The 12,287-nt window shown below is 38.8% G+C and overlaps 1 protein-coding gene across 1 annotated transcript; it reads right to left on the bottom strand.

The window, feature by feature from the left end:
* Nucleotides 1-7,023: 7,023 nt before the first annotated feature.
* On the bottom strand, nucleotides 7,024-10,481 carry LOC112163983. The gene is made up of 4 exons (XM_024300234.1): nucleotides 8,182-10,481; nucleotides 7,972-8,112; nucleotides 7,776-7,881; nucleotides 7,024-7,677 (listed from the first exon to the last, which is right to left on the bottom strand). The coding sequence occupies exons 1-4, from the start codon at nucleotides 10,479-10,481 to the stop codon at nucleotides 7,024-7,026; spliced, it is 3,201 nt and encodes a 1,066-aa protein (XP_024156002.1).
* Between the last annotated feature and the right edge of the window lie 1,806 nt (nucleotides 10,482-12,287).

Genomic DNA, 12,287 nt, shown 5'->3' with positions numbered 1-12,287 from the left:
GTTTGACTCACCAATTAATGCGGACTGGAGCGGGAGCTGACCGGGAACAATCGAGAAGCTTCCTTCGAGCGTTGACCTGAAGTTTGACCGTCGGCTCCAGGAGAAGGGGGGGTACTTGCAGAAAACCCTCCGATGCCTAAGTCAGTACGTTTCCTAGCAGTGGAGTAGAGAGAATTGGAATTCGATGTTTTACCTGGACGTCGAGCCTCCTTTATATAGGCGATGACTTACTTGGGGAACAAGCCGCCATTATTTTTGCTTTTATGGCTGCATTTATTTACACACTTATGATGACAATTATTGCTGCACTAATAACAGTTAATCATTGAGTACTTACGACAGTCATTCATTGCGCATTTACGATTGTCATTCATTGCGCACTTATAATCATAATCATTGTGCGTAGTTATTATCGTAATAATCGCCGCATTCATGACTGAAATTTAACGCCATACTAACTACGGAGTTAATCGCCTTAATTGCGGACCCAGCAAAATTTGACCACTCCCACAATGTCGCATTTCTAACTTGAACCTTTCGAAGAATTGACCTATTTTTTCCCCCGTTTTCTGCTTGACGCTGAATAAGGTCGCCATATCCTTCTTCTGTTTGAGGTTGCAGTCTGCAGAAATATTGGGAGATAAAGGTCCTCCTCAAAGTGTCAAAATCCGGGATTGACTGAGGCTGTAGATCCTGGAACCAAGCCGAGGCTGGTCCCGTGAGACTTGATGGGAAGAGCTTACACATCAACTTCTCATCCGTTGTTTCGATGGACATCTGTTGTTTGTAGCCTTTATCTCCTTCATAACGTCAAAGACAAGGTTAAGATCAGAGGGTTAAAAAAAAAAAAGACGAAAACAGGGACCTTACACATCACTTTGAGCAGGACCTTTATCTCCCAATATTTCTGCAGCTGCAAACAGAAGAAGGATATGGCGACCTTATTCAGCGCCAAGCAAAAAATGGGGGAAAAAATAGGTCAATTCTTCGAAAGGTTCAAGTCAGAAATGCGACATGTACATTGTGACCCACAGTTCGCCGCGGTTGCATTCCGAGAGGGACTCCTTCCAAACACACCTCTATATGAAAGCCTGTTACGTGACCCGTCGCGGGACATGGATGACGTCGTTACATGGGTCAAAGGAGAAATCAGGATTGAACGAGCGAAGGACGCGCAGGTAGCTCGAATCACCGCAGCTGTTGCCTCTAGTGGGGGAAGAGAGAATGCTAGAAGAGGTGATCGTGGCTTCAGGGCGTTTAACAGGTATTATGACAATGGTGGGCGAAATATCGTTAGGCGTAACGACACACGAAGCCGACCAAACCATTCAGAGGCTTGGTTCACTGTCAGCCCCCCCCCCCCCAATCATCTTCAAAACACACACTACACCAATTTTGTTATCAGACAACTGTAGAAAACCGTTGTGTGATTTGAAGACCCACCGTTGTAGAGTGTTTCATCAGACAACGGTGGAACACAATTGTGTGATAAACACACAGACAACAGGTATGGGTTATAACTGTTGTGTGATAGCTCGGCAGATGGCTCGGCAGATGCCAAGCGCGCAACTGTGCAGCAGTTGAGGGGCGTCTTCAGACAACAGTGCCAGTTTGCAACCGTTGTATGTTAAGAATATCAGACAACATTTTTTTATTTTGTCTGTTGTCTGATTGCTCTTCAAACTTCAGTTCTTAGACTATATGTATTGTGTGATTAACTTTAGGACAACAGAGTTTAATTGCTTCCGTTGTGTGATTAACTTGTAGGACAACATAGTTCAATTAATTCTGTTGTGTGATTAGCTTTTAAGACAACAGAGTTCAATTAATTCTGTTGTCTGAGTATTAATCAGAAGACACTGATTCGTTAAAAACCGATGTGTGATATATTGATTACAATGTGTTTTTCTCCCATTTTTGGTCATTCAGACAACAGGCAGTGATCATTAGCTTTGGTCTATTGTGTGATCATTTGAACATTCCATTCCTGAATTAGATTGTGCATTCATTTGGTCTATTACGAAATGAACAATACTCTATCAAATACAAACATTGCAAACCATCAAATGATTCATATAACCATTACTTTAAACTTCAAAAGCAAAAGGGATGCATTTCCCAATCATTGAAACCAACATTTTACACAAGAAAAGCATTCTAGTGCATGCCCATCTACTTGGGACATCAAAAAACGGATACACATATATTGTTCCAAAATATGCCACACATGGTGCATGACAATGTACCAGCAGAGAAGCACAAAAAAGATGTTTTCCTTATCTAAAATGTACCAGCAACAAGTGTGCTACTTCATGACTCGTGCACATATGTGTTGACAACAAACTTCCCCCACTCATTTCGTACTTGATCAATATCTGCCTGGGTGTATTGGCTACTACCTCTCCTCTCCCACTGAAATCAGTTAATTATATCAAAAGGATCAGTTAATCATTTTGGTGAATGAGGCATAGATATAATAACACACTTAATAGAAATTGAGTCAAGTGACTATATTTATAGCTATATATGTTGATACCTTGGAAGGAAACAATGACATGTCTTTATCCTCAATGATATCTCTCATGTATCGCATGATAAAGTACCTGCACTCCTTGTTGCTAGGTTGGAGAGGAATGCCCTAAACACAAGCAAATGAATGAACTAGTGAAAACTTGGCATGGAAAACTGTTTTTTCAAAACCACAAGTGGTGAAACTTACAGCCAAATTTTTCCAATGGACTAAACTCCGACTTTGCTTATTCTTTTCAGAAATATACATACGCATAGCACTACACCAAAACAACAATAAGATCAATGATGTACCATAATGCAAGGGAGGCGAACAAGTGTATTAAATAGATTTCATAAAATTGAGGCATTTCGATCAATATGTAAATGAGGGACTTACGTATCCACGATAGACATCCAATCTCCTGTGGGTAAGCGTCTTTTCAGCGGGTCCATAAAATAGGCAGTTCTTTTCTCCGGATCAACAAGTGTCAACACCCAATGATCACTACATGTATACAAAATGTCATATATCTTGAACACTAATTTGTTATATATGTTCAGACACAGTAGATATGAAAGTTTGCAAACATTCATTAACTTACCCTGAGTTATATGGCAGCATGAACATCTGCCCTGGTTTAGCAGTTACAAGCCTATCTTTGATGTGTTGGGCCTTGACAGTTCCATTCCCACACCCCACAGCACCAATAAGTGAAGGGTCAACAAACGCAACCATGTCCAGCATTTTATAAGCCTTCAACTTATCATAGAGGTACCTAATAACAAACATTTGCACCAACTCATTGGGTTTCAACAACTATACTCCTTATCAAGGCATTACGGACAAAGCATATATATATATATATATATATATATATATTTATATTTATATTTCTATAATATCAGTTCAAGGACTTTTTCTACCTCTGATACACAGCAATGTAAGTTCCAGTTACTTCCCTCATGCTTGCAAGTCGCCTAACATCTTTTCCCAATATAAATGTCTTGCGAGAATATCCAAACACTTCAGGCTCCATGTAGAAGTTGATTGTATTCCCATCTTTGAATGCATCCTCACCCCACAAACATAACATCTTCAGTGAAGCTAGCAACGATGGTGCCAATTTGGCCAAGCCAAATTCAATCTCCGAGTCCTCTTCCCCTATCTCTTTCCTTTTCTTCTTCTTATCAGCTTTATCCTTGGTAGGTTTCTAGAATAAGAAAATAAATGTAAGGTACAAATCATAAATATAAGCTGCATATCTACAATTAAGTGAATTTCTATAAACAAATGAATGTTATCAAAGTAGCTACAAGTTGAATTATACACAGTTCTTACCTTGACTGCAGATTTTATGACTAGGTGTTTAGGTCATGCGACCCAACTCCCCATAGCCTGCTTCACTGTTTCAATTTCATCTTTCACAGGAAATGGCACTTTTGCTTTCTCCTCAAGCGCGGCATAGATGGAAACACGCACATTACCATCCCCTAGTGGAGTGCCATGAACGAGTTGGGAAGGATCCTCGCACTCCATAATAGTCGCATAAGCAACAATATGTTCAACAGAACCTATTGCCAACTTGCAATCAACCTCAGCTACGTTTGACTAAAAAATGGACCAAAAAAACAAGATTTATAGTTGTTCCCTATATATATTCGAAATAGTAACAGATTTAAATGTAGTCGACAAGCATACTCATAAGCATTCTATGAGAAACAACATGCTGCAAGCTTCAGACAGTTTCAGAAAAGTGGTAACTTGAAAGAAAAATTCACCAACAATGATTCTTTCAATGATTTGAAGCACAACTTTCCAGATTTCAAGTAGACATGCAAAGCTACTATTTTCCAGAGTTTCATGCTATTCGTAGTTCAAATGAATGTCAAACAAGAATCTAAAGTGACAGAAACGCTGAATAAAACAGAAATCCTGAAACAGTGCAGTTTGATCAAAATAGCATAAGTATTTCATTTTAACTTTGTTTTTCATGAAACCAAGTTCAAAATGATCATTGAAGAGTCTCCTTTAAGCTGTCAAAAACTGAGAGTAAAGCTACAAGTAAAGGTTTTTCAAAAATCATGAAATGCCCTACTGGTTCAGCTTGGGTGTCAAACACATGTATGCAGTAATCGAACTTTGATCTTTTTCCAGTTCATTATTCTCTTTAAGTAAAACCAAATTACCTTTAATGTAGGTTGACGCATCGTCAAATCCACATATTCTGCCCCCTCCTCATTCTCCGGCTCCTTGATATCTATCATATTGACATTTTCTTCAACAGCCTCATTGACCTCCTCACGGTTGACAACTACTTTCTCAAGCAACTTAGGAAACTCATTCCCTTTCTTGCACCCAGGACTTTTATCCAACCTGCCTTCCTTAACAACCTTTGTCCCTTTCCTTTTACACATGATGGTTTTGTTTTCCATTTCTTCAAAAATGCTCAGAATTTTAGCTCCATCCACATTGTTCACTATTTCTTCCAACAGACCTTTATCCGTTTCTTGAGCAATCTCATTAGCTGTCATTGAGCAGCTTCCATGGCCAGATACATGTGGGTGAATAGTTGTAGCCTCTTTTTCATTTATCTTTGCTTTAAGTTCAGCAAACTTGGCCGCCCACATAGCCCGCTCATCTGCAACAATTGTTTCCCTCGCTTCCTTGATTATCTCCTCGCTTGCCTCCTCTAGTATCTTCTCCCTTGCCTCCTCTACTATCTTCTCTCTCTCCTCTGACAATATTTTCTGCACACTAAGTCTGATAGTAGCTTCTATGCCCTCCTTTCTACGTTTAGGGAGGTGGAAGTAAGTAGAGGGAGTGACAAAACCTCCTACTCCCCGCACTCTTCCCCCATGCTCCGGAGTCCCTAACGCCAATGTTAAGACATCATTACTTCCTTCAGCGCTTAGCTCTCCACTGTCAACCTTTCTTTTCAAGTTTGTCTGACAGTTTAGATTAGGAAATATCATCACATATCATCTAAACAAACCTTATACATACAAAAATAGTCCAATAAATATATGGACTTACTATCTTTTCAGCCGTCTTTACTGACTCCTCATCCTTGAAACTGCCATCCTTTGTCTGTCGTCCTCTTATCCACAAAGTGGCCCTATCAACTTCTCCATCACTCATTCCATCAGCCTACAAAATAGGATAGTTAATGCATACATTACAACTAGGAACCCCACATAAGTAAGGTAGAAAACAGTTTTACTAACCAACTCAGCCTCCAACCCTGCATATCCTTTACGGGACATTCTATGAGGATACTTATTCTTGTTGCGCCTCTCTTGTTGCTCACGACGCTTTTCCTGCAAAATAGGGGTACTAATTAGTTAAATGAGTATTCGAAATTTACATAACTACATTTTATATGATTACAACTAAATGATTGAAATACAAGTGCATTTATACCAAGAATGAGGGCTTTGTCCACATTTTGACAAATTCTGTCCAGTGATCAGCATTGATGAAAGGATAATCATCTGGAGGATATTGCAAGGCTTCAGGATCATCCAAATAGGGGATAACGTACTTGGAAGTAAGTAGACACTTGAATTGCCTCCACTTTCTTGCAGCAGATTCCAAAACCAATTTTTTATGCTCAGGACCAATCAAAAATGGAATCTGTGCACATTTCATTGCTAACTATCAGTTCAAGTTCAGAAACTACTGAAAAATGAAAACAATGAACACTATCATACCAACCTAACTAACTACACCTTCAATACTAAACAAAATAGATAAGGAACTTAATCAGCTGAACACGTTGCCAGATTTTGTTCTTCTCTTCAAGAGTTACGGCTTTCCAATTTTCCCTTATTACCGGTACCTTCCTTCTTGCCAACACACCAATGTAGCTTTGCATTTGCTTAGCCACCTTCCCACAAGGGGTCCCTTTCTGTTAAATAAAACAACCTTCTTGCATTTATGACTCTTGCGGTTTGTAATGCGTGACATAGTCACCGCATGCCGCTTTAGCAACTTTAGGCCCCCAGTTGATTCAGGTTCTTTCTTTTTTGACTTTCCCTTTTTTGAATGAGATCCATCCGGAAAATGATGATGATGTCGGTGACTTCAAAGACTTAATCTTCTTAGGCTTCGAACGATTTTCTTTCGACTTTCTCTTCTTTGATACACTAGCAGATTGTGATGCAGCCATTATCTACATAAATGTTAGCCCCATTAGTACATCAAATCCACATATATGAGTAACTTGTATAACAAACATATAAGCTGCATATTAGTAAACAAATCTGCTAATGTTTAAAATAACAGACACTTTAACATATATTACTACAAATATTAATGCAGAAAATAACAGTAATTAAATAAACAAACACTTAAAACATATCCAAGCAAAAATAAGAGTATTTAAAATAACAAACACTTAACACTTGGTACAATCATGTAAACAGAAAATAACCAACATTAAAAACATATTTAGTGAGCCAAGTATCCTTTAGGCATGACAATTATAAATTACATCAATACGACTATATGAACTACTCTCCCTCAACTACTATATCCTCATTCCCTGCACGCCTATAACCCATTGGCTCCTCATCTTGAGAGTTATCATGTGACTGAATAGCTGGCATTGTAGTTGCGATGGGGGGGTGGGAAAGAATGGTGTCCCCAACATCATCCTCCTGAATAGAATCAATGTAATCTCTTTTTGGGACTCTCACCACAACTGCCCACCTATGATCTACAGGGTCTTCAACATAAAATATTTGCTGCACACTTTTTCCCAAAACAAAACAGTCATTTAGATAACCTTTCCTATTTAAATTAACTAAAGTGAACCCAAGATCATCTTCTCTAACACCCTTCTCATTCTCTACCCAATCACACTTAAAAATAGGAACCCTAAAATGACCATAGTCAAGCTCCCATATTTCGGTAATCACCCCATAGAAGCTCATGTCTTCAGTAATAGGGTTTTTATCCTTAGCACTAGCTACTTGAGGAGTCTTAGCAACCAAATAAACCCCACTGCTTTGTGTCGACCTAAGATCATCGCGCAACTTAGTGTTATATTGCACTCCCCCTATTCGGTAACCACTAAACTTCGGGACTTCATGGCTTGGTTGATCTGCTAGCCACCTCACAATCTCAGGGACATCACAACCTGGTTCAGCAACCTTTGATTCAACCTACAAAATAAAATAAAACATTATACCAACTGTGTTCTGCATTATTAAAAGCTTTATCAGTCTATAAATTACAGTTACATTAAATGGAAACTACTTACCCTCTCCTTCACCCACTGAGCAAAAGTCATGTTTTGTTTGTCCACCAACCACTTTTTATTCTTTTTGTTCTTGGGAAACTCCCTCTTCAACTGTTCCGTGTGTTCCCTACACAAATATTTATCAAGTATTAGTGTATAAGCATTAGAACAAGAAAATAAGCAAAACTGTAAAAAACATAGATAGTGATCAACTTACAAAAAGTAGCTTCTAAATTCTTCAGTGTTTTGAAGCACGCAGAGATGAGCTTGCTGAAATTCTTTGCCATAAACAGACTCAACAGTTGCACCAGAGGTAGGCTTGTCAGCTGTGATGTTTTCTTTTGGGATGCCAACAGTCCTATCATCAAAGAAAAGTTCACCTAAAAACTCAAGCGCCTCTTCAGCTATGTAACACTCAGCAATTCACCCTTCCGGATGCGTTTTATTCCTAACATAGCCCTTACAGACCTTCATATATCTTTCGAAAGGATACATCCATCGGAAGCAAACCGGTCCACATAGCTCAACTTCTCTAACCAAGTGGACTGTTAAATGAATCATTATGTCAAAGAAAGATGGCGGAAAGTACTTCTCAAGCTCACACAAAGTTTCGACCAGATCACTTTGGATTTTGGGAAGCCTTGAAGCATCTATAGTCTTGCTGCAAATTTCATTAAAAAAACGGCAAAGCCTGATTACTGCAACCCTGACCGGTTTTTCCAACACCCCTCGGATAGCAATTGGGAGCAGCTGTTGCATTAACGCATGACAATCATGGGATTTAAGTCCAATCAGCCTCAAATCATCCATTGAAAGAAGGTTTGAAATGTTTGAAGAGTAGTTTTCAGGAACCTTCATGCCATGAAATGATCCACACATACATCTTTTTTCATCTAATGTTAGGTTCCAGCTTGCCAATGGCAAGCGCTTCTTTTTCAGACCATCTAGATTTGGGTGCAATCCACATCTTATACCCATTTCCGCCAAGTCCAAACGAGTTTTCAAGCCGTCTTTGGTTTTTCCTGGAATGTTCAACAACGTCCCTATTAGACTATCACTCACATTTTTTTCAATGTGCTTGACATCAAGGCAGTGCCTAACAGGGAGATACTTCCAATATTCAAGCTCAAAGAATATCGACTTCTTCTTCCAACATGGCTTAGTTTCATCCTCAGCCCCCCTATAAGCAGGAGCAGGTTTTTTTTTTCCAAACGGCCAATGTGGAACTTCAGCCTCCACCCTGCTCAACAATTCTTCTCCAGTCAATGGCACTGGAGCTGCTACATGTTCTGGCTGGTTATTGAAAGTAGCCCTTAGCTTTCGGTAAGGATGGTGTCTTCCTAAAAATTGCTGATGAATGGTGTAGGCCATCTTTCCCCCGTGAACTAGCCTTGTAGGTTTTGTTTTATCAAGGCAAATCGGACATGCATTGTAGCCTTTCACTATACTCCCTAAAAGGTTACTATACGCTGGAAAATCATTGATTGTCCAGAATAGTAGAGCCCTAAGAGTAAAAGTTTCATTTTTGATGGCATCGTAAACTCCATTCACCCCTTCCCATAGCAGCTTTAAGTCATCTATTAATGGTTCAAGGTAAACATCGATGTCGTTTCCTGGTTGTTTAGGGCCCGATATCAATAAGGTAAGCATCATGTGTTTCCTCTTCATTACCAACCATGGAGGTAGATTATAGGTTACCAAAATAACGGGCCAACAACTATACTTGCTGCTTAAGGAGCTAAAGGGATTGAACCCATCCGTTGACAATGCAAGTCGTAGGTTTCGTGGCTCATTACCAAAATCTGCCCATTTTTCATCTACCAACTTCCAAGCCGCAGAATCAGCAGGATGGCGAATTAAGCCATCCTTGTTTGTCTCGGTGGCATGCCAAGTTAAGGCCTTTGATGTTTCAGTTGATTGAAACATTCTTTTGAACCTAGGAATAGGAGGGAAATACCATAACACTTTTGCAGGGACTCCCTCTCTTTCTTTCTTGTTTTTGCATATTTTCCACCTAGATGTACCACATGTAGGACAAATAGTGTCATCGGCATATTGTCTTCTGTACAGAATACAGTCATTAGGGCAGGCATGTATTTTGGTGTAATCCATTCCTAATGCACTCAAACTCTTCTTTGCTTCGTACACAGAGGAAGGTATCTCGTTTCCTTCCGGCAGATACTCAGCAAAGGCAATCAACCAGTCCAAGTAAGCCGAATCACTCATCCCATGCTTGGCTTTCAAGTTGTAAAGCCTCACAAGCACATTCATCTTGGTGTGCCTATTGCAACCAGGGTACAAGGGTTTGTTGGCATCGTCAACAAATTTCTTGAATTCATTACACTCACTCGAAAGCTCCTCATCCTCATCACCTTCCAACTCCACATCACTATCTAATTCTACTTCATAATCTACCCTCATGTTACCATGTACAGAGTCAGATTCAATTGGCTCTGATTCAAGACTTTCACTATCCGTATATGATCCCGACTCCACTACAACCTCCCCATGTTCTGTCCATTTCACATAATCTGTGTCAATCCCATTTACAAACAAGTGATCCTTTATCACTTGTGCAGAAAAATCTTTCACATTTCCACACTTTGTGCAAGGACAACAAATACGGTTAGGGTCTCTAGCATTTCCCAAAGCAAACTGACAAAACTCTGCCACCCCTAACTTATATTCATGAGATCTCCTATCAGCATGCACCCATGACCTATCCATCTACATTAAACAAAAACCACAAACCAAAACTACATCATCGAGCAACAAAACCCCAATAACATATCCTGCATGCATTCACTAAGTTCCATAAACTCTACCAATTCAAACTCTGGTACTCTTAATCACCGACAGCAGTTTATTTACATATATACATGCTCCAATATCAGGCAATGAGAAAAAAAAATATCGACATATATTTAGGCTAAGCAAATTCAATAACAAGGACAACAGAATAGCATAATATATATAGAAAAAAAAAATTGATATACATTTAGGGTAAGAAAATCCAATAACAAGACAGAACAGTATGCCACAATATATGAAGAAAAACAAATCGATACACATTTAGGCTAAGCAAATCCAAAAACAAAAATGCAAAAAAAAAAAAATTAAAGGAGGTTCATGAACAAACACATATCATATTCTCCATTGGGAAAAGCTATGCTAAAACAACATCCAAACAATTCTCCAATAAGAACATTAACTACAGATGTAGTATATATGAACCAAACCAGTCCTACACATTTCACCTAAACAAATTCAATGATACCATGATATATATTAAGCATAGAACAATAGATTTCAACAAATTAAAGCTTCAAAACAAATTTAATAGCAGTCCACAAATTCAACAGTGAAGCTCACAGTACTCACCAATCCAGCTCCAGCAATGAATACGAACAATAGCAGTGAAGCTCAGTGCATGAGTCCAACTCACTCTACAGCTTCTTCCAACTCCACCAGATATATATGCCTTAATTGTGCGGCTGCTGAGAATAATAAACAAGGCCATCAGATTTAGGAAGAAATGTCAACAACTCCTAGCTTCCATAATGCATGACTAGACAAGACCTAAATGAAATTTGTTCAATAAAAGCACCAGCGCTTACTACTCAAAGGCCATAGTTTTTTTGTAACCTATTGGCATTCTTGAATAAAGACTAGAATCTGCAGGATTTGGAAGCTTGTACAACATGTTTTGTTAAATGCTGGCAATTCTAGATATTAGTAGTGTTGCTAAGCCGTAGTTTCTTTAAATGAGGACTTTGAAAATACTTTCAGTCAAGTTCCCTAACAGCCTTGGGAGGGAGAAGAGTTTAAGTGGTTCAAATTTAACATTTGAACTCACAATATTGAACTTTCAAAAGCAACAACATTGACCCTAGACTGAAACAGTTTCGATGTATAGTCTATGAGACCACTCTTGGTAACCGGATGACAGTTCTACATCTTTTATGTCTTCTAAGTTCAGTAATCTAATTATGTCTCGACAAGCTAAAACAAATTTGCATCATGTTCAACACTGCATCACATGATCACACTATCCTCATGCATCTTTCACAACAGTAGATGATAAACACATAACAGCAGTGAAACATTTGTAGAGTCAAAATGTGGGGTAACTAACTAGCACTTGAATGCATGCATAAAACAACCATTCACTTAATTTCATTTTTTTTTTAGCCTTCTGTTGGTATTTGAGTCTTTTGACATTCTCCTCTTCCACCCTATCAATTCCCAAGAGGGATAAGACTCTTCATATGATTGTAGGAAGAAAGGTCTTAAGCACATATATCATAGGACTCCCTTCTTCCCTAAAAACTAGCTTTTACCACATTATTTCCTCCCGTTAGTAATAATCACATCACTTTCTATAAGCAAGATTAGCATGAAAAAATTCATTGCAAGCCAATAAAACTCATTCTTCCCTGTCCCAACAAGAAGAAACTGAAAAAAGAAAAGCTCAGAAAACTAGTTCCAACCAAATAGATACATGTTTTTAAAGTGCATATTCACAACTTGCTT

Source organism: Rosa chinensis, chromosome 5, assembly GCF_002994745.2.
Source record: "Rosa chinensis cultivar Old Blush chromosome 5, RchiOBHm-V2, whole genome shotgun sequence".
NCBI lineage: Eukaryota > Viridiplantae > Streptophyta > Magnoliopsida > Rosales > Rosaceae > Rosa > Rosa chinensis.
Note: the sequence above shows the minus strand (reverse complement) of the source record. Positions and strands in the feature narration are given on the sequence as shown.

Excerpts from the sequence above, each read along its gene's own strand:
- LOC112163983 (XM_024300234.1), bottom strand. The coding sequence starts at position 10,481 with ATGGATAGGTCATGGGTGCATGCTGATAGGAGATCTCATGAATATAAG. Across the intron at positions 8,113-8,181 it reads AATAAAACGCATCCGGAAGG|GACTGTTGGCATCCCAAAAG; the intron begins GTGAATTGCTGA and ends CTTTGATGATAG. Across the intron at positions 7,882-7,971 it reads GAATTTAGAAGCTACTTTTT|GGAACACACGGAACAGTTGA; the intron begins GTAAGTTGATCA and ends ATATTTGTGTAG.